Source organism: Asparagus officinalis, chromosome 8, assembly GCF_001876935.1.
Source record: "Asparagus officinalis chromosome 8, Aspof.V1, whole genome shotgun sequence".
NCBI lineage: Eukaryota > Viridiplantae > Streptophyta > Magnoliopsida > Asparagales > Asparagaceae > Asparagus > Asparagus officinalis.
The window spans coordinates 29,913,666-29,933,411 of NC_033801.1; the positions used below are offsets into that span (position 1 = coordinate 29,913,666).

General features: G+C 37.1%; 1 protein-coding gene across 2 annotated transcripts in view; it reads left to right on the forward strand.

Annotated features, from left to right (window-relative positions):
• The window catches only part of LOC109851289 (transcription initiation factor TFIID subunit 4b-like), a 25,278-nt gene extending 5,877 nt beyond the window's left edge, over positions 1 to 19,401 (forward strand). Inside the window, exons 2-13 of one of the 2 annotated variants that reach the window (XM_020421348.1) lie at positions 6,776 to 7,422; positions 7,845 to 7,940; positions 8,109 to 8,984; positions 9,356 to 9,465; positions 9,558 to 9,645; positions 9,808 to 9,943; positions 10,041 to 10,096; positions 10,166 to 10,222; positions 10,302 to 10,445; positions 18,551 to 18,613; positions 18,695 to 18,953; positions 19,030 to 19,401. In XM_020421348.1, coding sequence (XP_020276937.1) covers positions 6,776 to 7,422; positions 7,845 to 7,940; positions 8,109 to 8,984; positions 9,356 to 9,465; positions 9,558 to 9,645; positions 9,808 to 9,943; positions 10,041 to 10,096; positions 10,166 to 10,222; positions 10,302 to 10,445; positions 18,551 to 18,613; positions 18,695 to 18,953; positions 19,030 to 19,202 — 2,705 coding nt within the window. In that variant the 3' untranslated portion in view covers positions 19,203 to 19,401. The remainder of the gene's footprint in view (positions 1 to 6,775; positions 7,423 to 7,844; positions 7,941 to 8,108; positions 8,985 to 9,355; positions 9,466 to 9,557; positions 9,646 to 9,807; positions 9,944 to 10,040; positions 10,097 to 10,165; positions 10,223 to 10,301; positions 10,446 to 18,550; positions 18,614 to 18,694; positions 18,954 to 19,029) is intronic. The other variant, XM_020421349.1, reaches the window with a different exon arrangement.

The following is a 19,746-nucleotide window of genomic DNA, read 5'->3' on the forward strand; positions in this document are numbered from 1 at the left end:
TACTTATATAGGCGAGATAATTAATGGGATAACAGTTTCGAATCTGATACAAATGTAATCGAATAACACCTTAAAAATTATTCCAATTTTAGTTCTAATAAAATCTTATCCAGTTCATTTCCCCTCATTACTTGTTAGTTCTAATTGATTGACCTCCCAGATAGCGTAGATAGCGTCCAAATAATTGCACAAGAAAAGAATATTGAAATATTCTGGATGTTGGTAGCAACTCTTGATTTGATTCCTAATTTTCAGCACATTTAACTTTCAAAATGATCTCTTTTCTTATCATGCCAGCTGATATAGCATCATATCATGGAAATACACCTCAGGACACGAGAAGAGACAAGAATGGTTTTTGGGGGAGGGAGCAGGCTGGCTAACAACAAAGTGTATGAATAAAATATTTTCACATATAACTTTTGCGGAGATATGAGAAGAATCAACTGTTGGGAATTTGACGCCGAAATCCCTAATGCAACAGAAACGCAGAATAGAGAACAGTACACAAGATTTAACGAGGTTCGACAACTGCCTACGTCCTCGGGAGCCACACAGTCAATTTCTTATTAATCAAACAAGAAATTACAATTTAGGAGCAGATCTCAAAAACTGAGATTTCTCAAATAAACACTGTAGCTACAGTGTTTATAATTAAAGGGTATGAACCCTTTCAATTCTCACTTGAGAATAAATGAATAACCCCAATATAAACCCCCTCTTTAATTCTCTCTCTACTATAACCCCCCTTCAAACACAATGAAAGCTGGAGATTAAATCGCTGCTGCGATTTGGGCGTTTTCGCCGCCGCCAGAGAAGAAAGATCGGAGGAGAGGGGGAGAAGCGCTACAGTTTCCAAAACCCTAGGCGACATCCTGGAGCTCGTCGGAGCTCCTCCGCCGCCGGAGGTTGGTATCCACCCCCAACCTAACAATCTCCCACTTGGAGACCAAACCAACGTCAATCAGGCTATCTCATCAAGCTTCTTTCCTGTGTGGCTCCGTCCTCATTATCTATGCATGAAGGCCAACTGAAGTTGTGCACAACTCCAGTTTCTGAACAGTCACCGTCTTGGTTAACATGTCTGCTGGATTCTTACTTCCTGGAATCTTTTCCAGTTTCAACACGTCATCTTCCAACAGGGATCTGATGAAGTGATACCGAAGCGCAATATGCTTCGTTTTAGAATGAAATGCTGAATTCTTCGCCAAGTGTATCGCACTCTGGCTATCACTGTGCAAAACATTCTTTTCCTGTTTGAATCCTAGCTCTGTTAACAAACCCTGAAGCCATATCATCTCTTTACTGGCTTCAGTCACTGCAACATACTCAGCTTCTGTAGTGGATAAGGTAACAATCTGTAGTTCCGACGGTGAATACATAGCCGGTGGTGTTTCTTCGGTGATCAACTTCGCCGCCGAAGTCTGCATCTACGTACCCTTACACTTCTACTTCTCCCTTACCAAAGTGCAAACACTTCTGTGTGGTGCCTCGTAGATATCTCAGAATCCACTTGACCGCTTCCCAATGAGCTTTTTCTGGATTCGACATAAACCGGCTGACCACTCCCACTGCATGGCCAATATCTGGTCGCGTACAGTCCATTGCGTACATCAAGTTTCCGACAGCTGAGGCGTAAGGAACCTGAGCCATACTCTCTTTTTCTTCTTCTGATTGAGGAGACTGATCCTTTGACAGACGAAAATGGCTGGCCAAGGGTGTGCTCACAGGCTTGGCGTTGCCCATGTTAAATCTCTGCAAAACACGGTTGATGTACTCCGTCTGAGATAACTGCAAGAGACCTCTCTTCTTATCTCTCGTGATTTGCATTCCAAGAATCTTCTTCGCTGGACCCAAGTCCTTCATGTCAAACTCCTTTGACAGCTGCTGCTTCAAACTCTTGATATCTTTCATATCTGTTCCTGCAACCAACATATCATCAACATACAGCAGTAGAATGATATAGCTGGACTGATATCTTTTGAAGTAGCAATAGTGGTCGGCGTTGCACTTCTGGAAACCTTCTTTGTGCATGAAGCCGTCAAACTTCTTGTACCACTGTCTTGGGGCTTGTTTCAGGCCATACAAGTTCTTTTTGAGTCTGCACACCAGGTTCTTCTTCTTTTCTTCTGAGAAACCTTCTGGCTGGTGCATGTATATCTCCTTTTCTAGATCTCCGTGAAGAAACGTCGTCTTCACGTCTAACTGCTCGAGATGAAGATCTTCAATTGCTATAATACTCATCACGGTCCTGATAGTATTTAGCTTCACCATGGGAGCAAAAATATCGGTGTAGTCAATTCCTTCCTTCTGCTGGAAACCTTTGACAACTAGCCGGGCTTTATATCTTCTGGAACCATCTTGCTCCTCTTTCACCCGGTACACCCATTTGTTGCGGAGTGTCTTCTTACCCGTAGGCAACTCAGCTAGTTCCCACGTCTGGTTTGAGATGAGAGACTTCATCTCATCTTTCATGACAAACTCCCACTTGCTCGCATCTCCACACTGACAAGCTTCATCAAAGCTTTCAGGCTTCCCACCATCTGTCAGCAACAGATAGTTCATATATCTCCTGTTGGGTACAGGAGGACGAGAAGATCTTCTTAATATCGGAGCTGGTGCGTCGGGCTCATCCGCACCATCTTGTCCAACAGGCTCTTCTTGCTGATGACCCTCTGCGTTGGGTTCTTCCGAGAGGTTACTCGGGACATCATCTGCATCTATAAATATTGACTCGCTCTCTGAGTCATCTGTCTTGTGCATGTTCTTGTACATCACCTTCTCGTTGAATATCACATCTCTGCTCCTGATCACCTTCTTGTTTTCGTTGTCCCAAATGCGGTAGCCGAACTCATCTTCACCATAGCCGATGAAAGTGCATTTCTTTGACTTGGGATCAAGCTTATTCCTGCCTTGATCACTAATATGCACGTAAGCTACACAACCGAAAACTTTTAGATGTGAGAGTTTTACCTCCTTTCCGCACCATACCTCCTCTGGTATTCTGTGCTCCAATGGAACCGATGGACCTCGGTTGATCAAGTAAGCTGCTGTGTTGACCGCTTCTGGCCAGAACTGCTTCGGTAGGCCTGACTGTACCCGAATGCTTCTGGCTCTCTCTGTCAATGTTCGGTTCATCCGCTCAGCTACACCATTTTGCTGAGGCGTACCGGGCACGGTTCTTTCCATTTTGATCCCGTGCTCATAGCAGAACTTCTTGAATCCGGTGTCTTCATACTCACCGCCATTGTCGGTCCTGAGCTTCTTTATTCTTAGACCGGTCTCATTTTCGACCATAGCTTTCCATCTCCTGAAAGCCTCAAATACTTCTGACTTATGCTTCAGAAAGTAGACCCACACTTTCCGAGAGTGATCATCGGTAAAAGTCACGAAGTAGTGTTTTCCACCAATCGACGCAGTGATGGTTGGTCCCCAAACATCTGAGTGAACGAGCTCTAGCTTCTGCTTCCTAGGGGTTCTGCCACTTGTCTGAAAGCTGAATCTCTTCTGCTTTTCAAGTATACATTCTTCACACATATCCATCTCCACTGACTGCAGTCCTGGAAGTTTTCCCTTTGTGTGCATGATTTTCATCCCCTTCTCACTCATATGACCGAGTCTCTGGTGCCACAGTTTTGAAGTCTCATTGCCTACTGCAACTGAGATCGAATAACGTGCACCTGCTGTCATATATAGGGTACCAGTCTTTCTGTCTCGGGCAATCGTCATTGCGCTCTTTGAGATCTTCTAATCATCTCCATGGAAGGTCGTGGTATATCCTTCGGGAACCAACTGGCCTACGGATATTAAATTCTTTCTCAGGTCGGGAATATGCCTGACATCCTTCAGTTCTCATACTGACCCGTTCAACTTAATTTTTACCACGCCTTTACCCACAATAGCACATGATTGATCATCACCAAGATATACGTATCTAAGATTTTCGGGGGTATACTTCTCGAAGAATTCTTTCTGAGAGGTAGCATGGAACGACGCTCCTGAATCTAACACCCAAGATTCCTCCTTGCTTTCCAAAGAGCATATCAATGCGTCGTCTCCACCTGAGGTGGAGATGACATTCACCTCTGCCTTCGCCTCCTTCTCCTTCTGTGCATTCTTGCACTGATTCTTATAATGCCCGGTCTTTCCACAATTCCAACACTCGATAGCCTTCGAGCTGTTGCTCGGATTCCTTGATTTGGACCTCCTGTCCTTTGATCTACCTCTGAAGTTTGATTTTCCTCGTCCGTTTCCTCTGGTTGAATTTCTACCTCTTGACTCTGTATGCAATACTGAAGAGGTTATAGCTTCACCCGTCTCTCTCCGTCGGATCTCCTCACTGAGAACCAAATCACGAACGTCGCCGAACTTCAACTTTTTCTTTCCCGATGAGCTACTCACAGCTGTGACTGTAGCGTTCCAACTCTCTGGTAAGGAAGACAACAATATCAACACCCGAACTTCTTCATCAAACTCAATCTCAACTGAACTCAATTGGGTTGTAACCGTATTAAGTTCATTGAGGTGTTGTGCTACTGACGCGCCTTCCGCCATTTTCAGATTGAATAACCGCCGCATCAAATGAACTTTGTTCGCGGCTGATGGCTTCTCATACATGTTTGAGAGTGCTGCCATAAGACCTGCCGTGGTCTTCTCCTTCGCTATGTTGAACGCAACATTGCGAGTCAACGTCAATCTGATAACTCCGAGGGCTTGTCTATCTAGAAGGTTCCACTCTTCTTCCTTCATAGAATCTGGCTTCTTCCCCGATAGTGGTTGATACAGATTTTTCTGATACAAATAATCCTCTATCTGCATTTTTCAGAATCCGAAATCTGTTCCATCAAATTTCTCAAGTCTCATTTTTGCCTCATCTGCGGCCATGGCTCCCACTTGAATCTGACTTTCTCTAGATAGTTTCACGTTCTGATACCAGTTGTTGGGAATTTGACGCCGAAATCCCTAATGCAACAGAAACGCAGAATAGAGAACAGTACACAAGATTTAACGAGGTTCGGCAACTGCTTACGTCCTCGGGAGCCACACAGTCAATTTCTTATTAATCAAACAAGAAATTACAATTTAGGAGTAGATCTCAAAAACTGAGATTTCTCAAATAAACACTGTAGCTACAGTGTTAATAATTAAAGGGTATGAACCCTTTCAATTCTCACTTGAGAATAAATGAATAACCCCAATATAAACCCCCTCTTTAATTCTCTCTCTATACTATAATCCCCCTTCAAACACAATGAAAGCTGGAGATTAAATCGCTGCTGCGATTTGGGCGTTTTCGCCGCCGCCAGAGAAGAAAGATCGGAGGAGAGGGGGAGAAGCGCTACTGTTTCCAAAACCCTAGGTTGGGGTTAGCTCGCCTGTGCTGCCGAAGATCGCCTGGCCCTCGCCGCCTGTGGCTTCGCCTGTGACTACCGGAGCTCGCCTGCGTCATCCTGGAGCTCGTCGGAGTTCCTCCGCCGCCGGAGGTTGGTATCCACCCCCAACCTAACATCAAGGGTGTAAGAGTTTTTTGCTACTTAATTTCAATGATTTATCACAATCCAATTCCCTTGAAATTTAAGGGGAAAACCTAGCAATATGGCCATACAACCAATTATGCGTTGTGAGTAAGAATTTACAAATTGGCAAACATATTCAACTATGAGAATAATAGAATGAATGTTTTTAGATGGATGTCAAAAAACAGGGTAAAGATAGCTGAGAATTGTTGCATTCATTAGAAGGTAGTGGTAATTCAGGGGCTTTTGGTTGACAAGAAATAGATTTACATTTGTAAAGGTTGAAACCAAATTTCTATTTCAATGTTTGGTTTGCAACAAGGCTATTAAAAATGGTAATTGTATTTACATTTTCTACGAAAAACTTGTAGCATTTGTTGCAGCCAATGTGAGCCCTTGCATTAACCCAAAAAAATTAGAAACTAGCGGCACATTATCAAATTAGTTTATTTTAACTCAAAAAGGTAGATTTTTTTTAAAATATTTAAAGAGAAACGAACACATGACTTGCAATGGAAATGTATTTCCTACAAGAAAAAAATACAAATCTAATGTGTTTTGTGACTAACCGAAGATTAGAATTGTATTTGGAAGTACATTTACCACAATAAAAGAGCAAATGTCCAAGCAATAGATCAGAGGTTAATTTCTTGCAACAAATGTTGCATGCAACATTTCTTGCATGCAATTTGTTGCAGTTACAATTGCAATGTACCAAATTCCCCCAAAATTGGAGTTGATAGGGAGAATTTTATGAGATAATTTTGAAAATTCAATTGGGAAGTGACAAATTCCTAATAAATATCAAACAGAATGAATGAATGATCGAGGCAACATAACACAAACTACACAACACGGTTCACACTAAAATGAGGACACATCAACATCCTAACATAATTCACTAGAATTTGCACAGAATGGAGCTGACAAGGAGAATTGTTTGAGATGATTTTGGAAGTTCAACTGATAAGCAATGAATTCTTTAGAAGTATAATCAGAATGATGGAGGTGACATGACACAGACAACACAACACATTTCACTAAAATTAGGACGCAAGGGCACAAAAACGTCGTTATAATTCACTAGCACTAGGACAGCTTCATAGTCCTGTAGCATCTATGCAGTTAATGGATATCTGATAGACTGATACTTCTTTACGTTTCCCTCTGTTCTATGGTCTAGAAGATTTTAAGGAAATGTACAACTTGCAATTCTTTCAACTAGTTGTACTCCATTGATCTTATTCCAAGTTCAATAGGAGTGTTGCCTCAAACGGGCAGTTCTGCATCACAGCAGCTTCTTGGGCATTGGCAAAATTCCAGTCAAGATGGGAACATCAGCGAGAATATCCAGCAAAAAGAAGAACCAGGCTCACAGTCAGAGCATCCTTCATCACAAACAGAATCTACACAACAATTATCTAGTGCCGAAGGTCAGGATCAGCAAGGCAGTAACCAAACCAAACATGATCAGCCACAATTGCAGCTGGACCATTCTCACTCTGATCAGCAGTTACAGACAGAAACAAGTGCAGCTCAACCTGTTGACAAAGATCAGATAAATAGTTCTGGTCAAACTTCTTTCCAGATCCAAAAACAGGAGAGCAGCACTCAGTATTCTGATAGCCAGCAGCAAACTATTGATCAGCCATTGAATGCTGAACAACAAACTGCAGCTGCTAACCTTCCGTTCCCAAAACAGGAAAGCAGCACACAGCATTCTGAGAGTCAGCAGCAAAATATTCAACAGCAATTGAATGTTGAAGAACAAATTGCATCTGGTAGTGAAGCAAAGCGGATGAAAAGTTCGCCTAGCATACCATTCCAGCTATTGATTCCAATCGTACGCCCACATCTTGATAAAGATAGAGCTATGCAGCTCCAGTCTGTATTCACTAAACTCAGGGTAGAGTTCTTCCACATGAATGTTCTTGTATTCTCTGCTGCTTTCCTGAAATTGTTTGGTCATAGGCTTGAGTTCTTCTTGTAACTTCGCAAAGGGAAAAAAACTTGTTTTCTGAAATAATTTAATAGACAATGATCTCTAAACACAAAAGAAACATGTTTCATGGTATAGTTTGACGAAATTCATGTTGGTTAAATCATTAAACCTTGATGTTTGCCCTTAAATCATGACAATTATTTCCAAGTTACTGAATACATTTTGCAAATACCAAAACCTTTCTGCTTAGTTGCTACAAGATAACAGGAATCTGAGTTTTCTGGGAAAATTTGAGAATTATGCTATAATTGTGTAAATGGACTTGATTATAGCTTTGGAGTTGATTTATTATCTTCCCCCCCTCACTTTGTGTTATTTTCCCTTAGTCTAATGAGGTCAGCAAAGAGGACTTTTTAAGAGTAATCAGGAATATCGTTGGGGATCAGATGCTCAGACAAGCAGTTAATAAAGTTCATATGCAGGTAAATACATTAATCATTATATGACATCCAATTCTTTTCACACTGTCATATTTGCAATGCTAGATTTTTAGTGCCGGAACTGGAACTGTCATAGGATGAGTTATAGGTTATGGGTGTTGCTAAGGGTTTTTGTTCTTATTTGTAACCCTCTCTTTATTGTTTCTGAAGCTTCAGGCTCAAGCAGCTAAAAATCAGCAGACAAGTCCAAACCAATATTCCTTACAAAATCAAGCTTCTCAGCAGCAACTTTTATCTCGAGGAGCTCAACAGTTTCATGATTCTCGAGCATTTTCATTGCTTCCCCGCCAACCTGTCTCAGCTTCGACAGTACAGATGCAGATGGATACGAAATTTCCTCCCATTGAGAACAGTAGTCAGAAATCCCGAGAAACAGAACATAACTCTGATGGAAGAGGAATGAATGCTTCCCAAATGCATTCCACCAGCAAGATTGTTAGCAATCCAGAGAGGGAAGCTTCTATAGACTCAATACAAGGAATTAACAAGCAGCAACAACAGTTGCTACAACCGCAAACATCATTTCCTATGTATGCTGGAAGCTCGAGTAGTTTTCATTCTCATCCATATGCTAGGCCACCTATTAGTGCTGCAACTACTGCTCTTAGATCACAACATCAGGATTCACAAATGAGGCCATCTCCACATACACAAGGCATGGCTCCAAAAAAGTCTGGGCCAGTTCAGCCTGGTAATGCATTAAATGTACCCAAATACGAACTACAAAATATTGGTAATGATGCCAAAAGACTTCATGGAGGGCCTTTGACAAGCCATTCATCACAACAGCTCCCAGTTTCATGGCAACCAATGGCAAGCAAAGAGCAAAGGAGTACTTCTATCCCATCAATGTCTCATGTAAAACAAGAAGTAGTTGATCAGGCTAATGAGCCTTCAAACAAGTCTCAGTTAACTACTCCACATGGCTCTTCATTTGGCTCTGGAAATGTTGGCCAAGGAAATCCAACTCTCGGTGCTTTGAATAGTATAGGAAGTCTGACAACCTTGGCAGATTCAAATGCACAGGTTAGTAATAGTAGTAGGTTTCCTAATATTTTAATCATAAATTGTTCATGATAATTTCTGCATAGCTATTTATAGCTGTTTATGTAGTCCTTTTTCTTTTAGCTTGGAGAGTTCAGATTGTGAACCTTTTGTAAACCACATAAACAAGGTGCACAGTTCATGTATCATTTTTTAACAACAATTCAGACTTTTGGAACAACATCTTGCATTCATTGCTTTTGGTTTTCACAAAATTTTCGTTCAACTTAATGAAATTAGAAAGAAAAGATATTTCTCAATTTGGAAGGTATGGTCATAAAGTGATACTTTACTAGCCTTGTTTGTCAAATTATGTACTCATTCATTACCAAGTATAATATTGTTTCTCTCAGATTTCGTCTCCTCTTCTTGCTGGAACTACAACAAAAACACAACTGAAGAAACCTTCTGTTGGGCAGAAGAAGCCTCTTGAAGCTGCAAGTAATTCCTCTGCTACAGCAAGGTGGATTTTTCTTACAGGACTTGTGTATTGTTTTTCTTTTCTCAATATTATTAGCTACTTTGTGTTAAATGTTTCTGAATTTTGGTAATTAGCAAAAAGCAGAAGACATCTGGCACATTTCATGACCAAAGCATTGAGCATTTAAATGATGTTACAGCTGTTAGCGGAGTCAATTTGAGGGTATGATGTATATTTTTTCTCCTCACATGCCTCTTGTTTTCAATCTCTCCATCCAACCATCTGTTCCTTTTCTTTTTTTCAGTCTTTTGCTTTTCTGTCTTTTATGATCTCAATGCATGTATTTTATGAAAGAGGCTTTATATACTTATTCACAATTTATAGGAAGAGGAGGAGCAGCTACTTGCTGCCCCTAAGGAGGATAGCCGAGCTTCAGAAGCAACTAGGAGAGTTGTCCAAGAAGAAGAAGAAAGGTTGATTCTCCAGAAAGGCCCTCTTCAGAAAAAGCTAGCGGATATCAGTTACAATCTCTCACAACTAAGACAACTATGTTTTGTTTTTTTAATTAGTATGCAGTGCAGAAACTTTAAGAAACTGTCTTCTTTTGTTTTTGGCAGTGTACAAAACTGGTTTGAAAAGAATCAGCAATGACGTGGAGCGATGTTTATCATTGGTACTGAAGTTTCATAATATTCCTCGTCATTATATCTTTATACATAATCTAACTCGGCTTATTCTTCAGTGTGTAGAGGAACGTCTGCGAGGAGTTATCAATTCTTTGATAAGATTGTCAAAACAGGTCAATAACATTTATCCATAAACCTAAGTTGCATGTCGTCTGTCTGTCTTTACCTGACACCGTTCTTGTTTTTATGAAGAGGGTTGATATTGAGAAGACGAGGCACCGTTTTGTCATCACTTCAGATGTTCGTCGCCATATTTTGGAGGTAAATAGGAGGGCTAAGGAAGAATGGGACAAAAAGCAGGCTGAAGAAGCAGAAAAGAACAGAAAAGTCAATGAAGTAAGCTAATTTTCATTGTTTCTTTTAGTTGACTTTTACAGCTCTACACTACTTCCACTCCATACAAATAGAAGAATTATGCAGTATTTAATAACCCCCCCTGCCCCCCACCAAAAAAAAGGCACACACAAAATAAAAAAAAATAGAAATAAAAAATTAAAAATTAAAAAAATTAAAATAATAAAAAATGGAAATAATAAAAAAATAAAAAACCCCATTTTAATGTTTTGCTTCATTATTTTGTTAATAGACTATTTTACTGGAGAGATTGAACTGTTTGGCCAATAATGTCTATTGCTGTTCTAGTACTTTATGCTTCCCTTCTCAAGGGGCCTCTGATCCATATCGAAAGTTCTCTTGTCATACTCGTTTTGAAAAGGCGGAATAAGTTGGAATAAATAAATATTTTTGAAGCTGATAATGATGAGATCTGAACCGGGACCAGTCTGATACCACATGTAGAAAGTTACTCTATTCAAAAGGTCGAAAAGGTTAAGCTGTTGAGTTATGCAGCACAACATTGCATTAGAGACATTATTGACGCGCCCTTCACATGGGCATGGGGAGGTTTAAATGGTATTCTTGAAGCTCTCTGAGAACTGCTTTTCTGGGGCTGGTTACATGGCCCATGAGAAGCACTTTGAGGGCTTGAATAATGGGTTCCCATTAAAGATTTAGGGTAAATTACAGAAAGTTCTCCCGAGGTTCATAAAGTGACAGAATATTGCCCTGAGATTTTAAAAGTGGCACTTTGTCACTCCATGTAGATTTTCCATTCCCTAAAAGAATCGGATGAGGACCATTTTCTTCATTAATAATTACAATACCCTTGTCCTTTTTTTTTCCTTTCTTTTAATGGCTTTCTTCACTGTTGTTCATATGAGCTTCACATCCATCACAGAGGCCAAATATCGCTCAATGGTCCTATATTTTCTTCCCATTGTTAGCTCACAATGTGCTCAAACATGAAGTTTTCTACTACGTTTCTCTCAGGCCTCGTTTGGTACAAGAGAATGAGTGGGAATTAATTGCTCATTTGCAGTTCTCATTCATGTGTACGGTGTACCAAACACACCATCTTTTTGGAAGTTAGAATGTCCATTTTCCCACATTTGTGGGAATGTGCTTCTTAATGAGTTGGTAGGAAATAGGCATTCCCACTCAAGTGGCAATGAAAAATTTAAAATACATACCAAACATTCCAAAATTAATTATCAATTACCCATATCAAAAGTAATAAGATTTGAATTCACGCCTCATTCTCTAATCACACCCAAATGTGATTGGAAATGAGCGTTCTGTTCCCACACTCATTCCATTCCGTTCTTTGCTTCATTCCATCTCACTTGATCTGATTCCCGCATACCAAACAAAGCGTCAATGTGGATTGAGTATCTTGAGTTTGATGACTTCTTCTCACAACTTCTTTAACTCAAAATCCAACATGAATGGATTCTATGTCTCTGTTTTTTTGACAAGTTCTCTCCCTTTTACTCATTGTTAGGGGTCGCCTGTAATATTGAAATAAATCATTAGCTTGATCAAGTCTAAACGCAACCTCTCCGCGGTAATCCTTTGGCTTGCAAGCTCATAATGGTTAGAGTTTTGTATCTTAACTAAAGTGGCATCATTACCTTGTTCTGATTTCCAGGTTTAGGTACCTCTCTGGTTTGATTCAACTGTTTATGAAATGAGAGATTAATGGATAACTCTAATGATGTTGGTAGCTTACGAGAGTGAAAGTTTCAATGTTTTTCATAACTAGTAGAATTCATGTGCTTTGCACGTGGACACCCTTGTTTTGTTTATGTTTTGCATTTTTTGTTTGTTAACTGGAACATGTTAAAGTGACTTTAATAACAATACAAATTCTTAATTAAATAATTAAATTTTTGTTAACTAAATTAAATTGTAGAATAAAATCGTGATAAAGAATTGTATGAATAATGATTATAATTTGGATAAGTGCTATAATTTAATCATAATTTATTATACTAAGCATAACATATTAAATTATTATTTAATATAATATACTTTTAATAATTGTAATATTGTAATTTTATTTTAACATAATTACATTAAATTCTAGTATAATTATAATACTATTAATAACTGTGTAGTAATTTATAAATAATTTCATAATTTGGTTAATATATTGTTATTAAATAATTTATTTTAACAATATAATTATTAAATAACGGTAAATATTTAATTTTAGTAATACTATTAAAGTAATCATATTATTAGTACTATAACAATTATAATAAATATAGATCATTTTTCAAACTATTGTTATACTATTAAAAGTTTAAGATGAGAAGTAAAGTGTTAATCCTCTGTATAAGGCGATGCATAGGCCCTAAGGCATAAGCGGTAAGACTTATGAGTTTTTGTCATTCTTAATTTTTAGAATTATATAAATACAAAGTGAAGATCGGGATAAATTTCAATTGCACTATTATAATATAATCAAATAATAATAGTGAATGAGATTTTTGGAATGTGAAGCAGTGCATAGTTTATTAATAAGAAGCTATGTGTAACTAGTGGGTGGTTAATTATAACTAATTGATGTAATTGAGAATAATTAAAATTAAGAGGGCAAAATAGGCAATCAAAAGTTTTGGCATTGCAATCCTCTTTTTAAGTATTTAGATCAATTTGATTTTGGTCACTATTGAGCTTCAAACTTCTCAATTTCAGTAGCAACAGCCTAGAGCTGAAATCTCATATGGAATTGTTTGGTGGATGGATAATGCACTCAAATTAAATAATTTAAGGGTTATTTTTGTTATTAAGCTCTCTTACTAGCAAGACAAAATTTAACACTAGGGGGAGAAAGTGTTAGTTCTAAAAGGTCAAGGGATATTCTGTCACTTTTACAAATCTCGAGGGGAATTTTCTGTAAGGGTAAATTGCACACCACTCTTATATACGCCTTGAGTTGCACCAAATTCTCTTTAAGTTATTAATTATCACTTAACCCCTTCAATTCAAGAGAAATATGGGTGTTACTTGCAATTTGTCTTTCTAGAGCTTGCTAAAAGCCTAAAACCCTCTTAAACTCATTTATTAGCAATTATCTGCTTTAATTCATGAGAATGGGCAATGTTACTAGCAATTTAGCCTTCTAAAAATTGCATTTCAAGGGTGCTAAGTCTAGTAAATGAGTTGGAGATTTAGTGTAACTCAAGGTATGTAGTAGATTTTTTGTGAACTTTTTCTATGTTTGTCAGAGATGAGGCTTCATAAAAGGCGTCATTGAGTTACTAACTAAATCTTCAATCATAAGCTTAAGCTTTTTGTGCTATATTACTATTTTTTGTGGAAATAAGCTTAAGCTTTTCGGGTTAATAACTTAACAAGTATTAAGCACGTGCTCGCACGGAGCATTTTGATTTCTTTGGTTTATATATATTAGTTTATGCGCTCCTTGAATATGCTAAGCTACTATAGTGTAATAAAAGAGATGATTGATTAAATTTCTTTGTAGACTATAACATACAGTCTGTCTATTAACTAATATATGAACTGCTTATGAAGGAAGAGACAATGAGCACATCTTTTTCCTATGTTTTGAGAAGAAGATATAGTTTTTTTACTAGTTAAAGTAGATAATTTGAGTGATCCAGTTTCTTTTAAATGGATTAAAATCTTAGGTTTGAAATTTTAAATTAAATAGCTTAACCATCAAATTTTCCTTTACAAATCTAAATAAAAATATATGTTTTTTCAAAATTAAAAAAATCTGATATTTCAATTTTTCCGATATTTCAATCAACGCTCATGTTTTGTTCATTCAAACTTGATCCTCTAATCCCCTAAAAGGGGAGCAGAAAGTTCAACCATCTCCTAGTGTTGAAGATATAAGACTTTCCATGACCATTATACTAACCAACCTCACACATTTCCCTCATCAATGTATTATAATATCATAATATAATATATTAAATTAGGGGATCATTTGTATTTTTTGAATTTTTTGGTGTTTGTAAAGTTTTGAGGATTGTTTGTAATTTTCAAAACTTTGAAAAGGGTGGTTGTAAAGTTTTTGGGGGTTTGTTTTGTAAAGTTTTTGTGGAGTTATATCTTTTAGGGGGCTTTTTGTAAATTCTTTAAATGTGTTTGTAATTTTGGAATCAATGGGTTCGTAAAATTTTTTGAGTTATTTGTAATATTTTGAGAGGTTTAGCACAATGTTTGTTACTTCAGCAACTTTAAGGGGGCTAGTTGTAAATTTTTAAAACGGTTATCTGTAAAATTTTTAAGTGGATATTTTTAGTTTTTAAAGCTTTCAAGGGCTAGTTGTAAAATTTTTGGGAGTTTGTTTTACAGACTTTAAGGGGGTTGTTTGTAATTTTTGAACTTTTCAAAGGATTGTTCATAATTTTCAGATTTTCTACGGATTATTTGTAATTTATGGATTTTAAAGGAGCAATTTATAATTTTTCAATTTTATGGTGCTATTTATGATTTGCAGATTTCTCAATAGTTTATTTATAAAATTCTAAATCTTAAAGGATTGTTTGCAAGTTTCCATGGGTTATTTGTTATTTCAGATTTTTTCTAGGGCGCTGTAATTTTTAAAACTTTCAAGGGGTCATTTATAAATTTTTTAGAGAGTTGCCGTTAATGTTTCAAAAATTTTCAGTAGGATATTTGTTATTTTTGCAACTTTCATAGGATAAATTTTCAAAGGGCTGTTTATAAAATTTTGGGGATATTTGTAATTTTGAAACTTTCACGTGGCTGGTTGTAAAATTTTCAAGGGGTTTATAAAATTTCAATGGGCCATTTGTAATTTTTAAACTTTTTAGAGGACTTTTTTTATTTTTAGGGATAATTTGTAATTTATGGATTTAGGGTTTTATTTGTACTTTTAAATCTTAAGTGTTTGTTTGCAAATTTCTCATTTTTGATGGGCTAATTTGAAAATTTAGATTTATCAAGAGGCTGTTTCTTATTTTTGGATCCTAGAGTGTAGTTTGTAATATTTGAATTTATGTCAACTTAGGTGGATCATCCACCAAACTTTATATCCATTGATGATACCTAGGGATCCATGCAAGATATGAAGAGATTATATATATATATATATTATGGATAGTTTTAATTTGATAAGTATTCTTAGGATTATCTAATTATTGAGTATTTTGATCCATAGTTACATGGTTCGCAGTACGTAGGGGGTTGTCATGCGAATTTGGGTACGCAATTTGAGACTTTGAAATTTTGGATTCGACAGGGGTAGTTTTGCTTCGATACGCAAATTCGATATAGGATACAATGTATTTTTTGGGGTACACTTATCATTTTTCAAAACGTATAGTAGAAAACTAATTGTGTATTTCAATATTTTTTTCATATAAAATACTTCAATACTTCATTTTTATAGTTTTTGAATACGTAAAACTTAAAATATTAAATATTAGGTAGCCTCTTAATAAATTTTTTTCTATTTTGCAACTTTCTTCCCCTTAATATCAAGTGCATATTCTGCTAATTCCGAGTCCAAACAATTCCATCTAAGCTCCTCCAACTTACTTAAAAATCCTCCAAGTTATTATTATTAGGATCTATATCCCATCCTTTATATGAACCAACTTTGTAATTCTCATAAAATAATGACAGGAGGTGAATGTTTGAATGGATGAATGCTAATTTATCCGACCTTTCACTATTCAGTCTATTCCTTTTCACACTATGTATGTAGGAATAATTATTCTAACTTCTCTCAGCTGAAGAGCTACTAATAGGCCGAGACAATCTTCTTAGCAACATCATGATCTAGAATTACTTATTCACTTCGGATAATTTCCACTTACTGAAAGAATACTGTCAATAATATTATCAAACATATAAAAAAAATCCAAGCACATGTGCATGAAAACAAACTTGTAAATCAACTTTGGCCCCCTCATACTTAGTAAGAGGTATGCTAATTTTGGGGAACCAATTCGTGTATCGGAGGAAATCAGTTCGTAAATGTACCGGGAATCGGTTCGCATGAATTGATCGACAATTCAGGGGGGGTCTAGGGAATCGCGCAACTGTGTTTTGATCATTAGAAAATTTTCTAATTATGGATTGTTTTAATTTGATTAGGATTCTTAGGTGAAGTTAGGTGTCAACATGTCAATTTCCGATGGGATAGACACATGGCAGTTTTTTTTGGCACATTACATGTTTTTGAGTCGTTAGTAGTAGTTCACCAATTTTATTATATATAAAAGAGAGATGATTATGACATTCTTTTTAATTATGGATAGTTAATAATTTTATTAGGATTACCAAATATTTGATTATTAGAATTTTCTAATTATGAATAGTTTTAATTTGATGAGAACTTTTAATTAGGTGAAGATGTGATTAGGTGTCTACATGCCATCTTTTAATAGGATAAAAAAACACATGACTATTATTTTTTTAATATGACACATGTCATGTATTTAGATGGCACATGTCGAGTTTTTGTGCCTTTTGGACAAGCACCAATTTCTCATTATATATATATAAAGGAGGGATAGTGTCTATCAAGCTAGTTTTAACACTTCAAACAGGTTTTGACTTGTGTCTCTCTCTTCCCAGTTATTGTTTTAATTGGATCTGTATCAGCCTAAATTTTAAGCTGGTATTTGTCGCCATAGTCCTGATGCTGTTGCTCACTTGTTCTAATTCTATTTTCAGGTATCCGCCATTGATCGACATAAATATAACAATTTATTGACTTCCATCAGTAGGATTACTTTTAATTGTCCAACCTACAGATAAACCTAGTGCTAGGGTGCTAGCAGTTCTTTATGGGACTAAAGCCAAATAAGTTCGGCACCAGTTTGTACAAAATAACTCTTCTCAGGCAGTATCAACTCTTTCTGCTTGTGCTTCTCTGCTCACCAGGAGTCATGGTTATCTTTTATAGTTTCACCTTGAGGATTTATGCTTCAATTTTGCGTTCGAGCGTTATTTTATGTGCTTCATTGATCGTTTGTTTTCCTATAATAATCTCAGTTCCTTTGTTAATCATCAAGATCCTCATAGCTAAGTTCATGTTTACAACTGATTTAAAATTTAGCATGTTTATTCATTTTTGCATGAATCAGCTGTGGTAGCTTGTTAACTATGTCTTTGCGTTCGAACTGTCACCTAGCCTTTGAGGCCAAAGGTGTGCTCAGCTCATGTAGAAAGTTTCATCAGCATGATTTATAGCCTCAATATCCTGAGGATTATCCTTGGTCTTGAGAGTCAGTCGCAAACTTGTGCTCATCCTCTTGTAGATTCTCTTCAACTGAGAGCTGTTTTTCCTTTGCCTTGTATCAATACATGTTGCTGCCTTACGCACTGAGCCTGCATGATTTCCAAATCTGAAGTCCCACTTCAGCCAAAGCTTTCCATCTATGTTAGTTGGGTACTTCTATCTTGAAGCCATTCCCGTATCCGACATGTACCGATAACCCAAACTCCTTGGACACTCGTTGCATATATGGATACATTGATTCGGGCATGTACTCAGTTAAACAATACATGTTTTAATTTAGAAACGCTTGCCAAACATTTTCTGGACATAAATCCTAGACTTCATATCCACTTCTTGAAACGCTTTGGGTTCCAAACTATGCTTTTAATGGTTGATTAGGTGGCTAGTTAAAAAAAGAGCATTTTTTACAATTTATAATCCATATAATAAAAGAAGCATAAGAGTGTTGTATAAGAATTTTAATTCTCTCGTAACACGTGTATAAAAAAATATTAAGGTCATGTAAACTATTAGTTTCAACATTAACACGTGTATATAAATATTTATATAGCCTTGTCCCCATACACTACCTTTTGCAAATTTGCCGTGTCTCATACACGTATCTGTACCCGTATCCGCACACATGCAACATAGCTTTCCATAGATCTAGTACAACGTGTTCAATGACATTAAGATAAGCATTCAAATTTGTCAATTAGAGTTCTCGGAACATTAAGGTTTATTAAGTCAAAACTACTAATCTTTCAGATATTTTATCTAACCCTTCTTTCCTGAGGTCTTCTGCTCTATACATTGCAAGCTAAGATGCAGTTCAGTTACATCAATCTCATACTTTTTTCTTTAATTGCAGTCTGATGGCAATGGGTCAGATGTAGACAAGGACAAGGATGATGGCCGATCAAAGGCCAACAAGGTAATATTAGGTGAAGTAAACTTGTGCTTATTGGAAAAAATTATTCCCTTTCCTGTCTTCAGTTTTCTTACTTGCATTCAGGCCAACAAGGAAGAGGATGACAAGATGAGAACAACAGCAGCAAATGTTGCAGCCCGAGCTGCTGTTGGGGGAGATGATGTGCTCTCAAAGTGGCAGCTCATGGCTGAACAAGCTCGTCAGAAGCGTGAAGGCCTGGATGCTCCTTCTCCTTCACAAACAGGTAAAGCAACAAGCAGCAAGCCTTCATCAGGCTTAAAAAGAAGTATGAAGGAGCAGCAAGAAACTCAAAGGAGAGGTTCCTCTTCCTCTTCAATTTCTGGTAAGTACACAAAGCTTCATTCTCCCTTTCTTAAGTGGACTAGACCAGGTATACAATTTGGAGGTTTGAGTTTCAGGGGGCAGTAGACGATTTGGGAGGAGCCCAGCAGCCATATCGCAGTCCAAAGTTGCACGAAATATTTCTCGAAAGGATATAATCGCTGTTTTGGAGAGGGAGCCTCAAATGTCGAAGTCTACTCTAATCTATCGCTTGTATGAGAAATTATCTGGTGACTCCGCTGTGGAATAATTGTGTCATATATGAAATGAAAATGGTTTGTTGCAGCTCTGCTGTATGTATCTTATGTTGTACATATTCATGGATGTTGTAATCACTGAAATAGTTGTGCAAGATCAACCACTCCCAGTATTATCTAATGTTCCAAACCTTACTTTTATCCAATTTGATGACGTAATAATAGGGTTTCGGTGGAAGATTTATGACTTGAGGAGCAAATGTGCATTTTGCATCCATTTCGAATGGTTTTGATGCGTAAGAGATCGTCATGTACCATTGCAAATGACTTTGATATGCCGTTTCACCAACTTCAGTATGTAGTATAATATAATGGGCTATAGGACATGACGAGTATCTCTCTTTTTTAATAAATATAGGAAGAAGTGGCTGGGATATGGGAGTATAAAATTAACACAACTACTCCTGTCTATCTTCGAACAGAGAGCTTATGGGGGTGTTTAGCTGGCTTAGAAAAACGAATACCATCACAAGCAGCAGATGTAACCTTGAGGGGAGTAGCAAAATAAATAAATAAAAAGAAATAAATGGGGGAAAA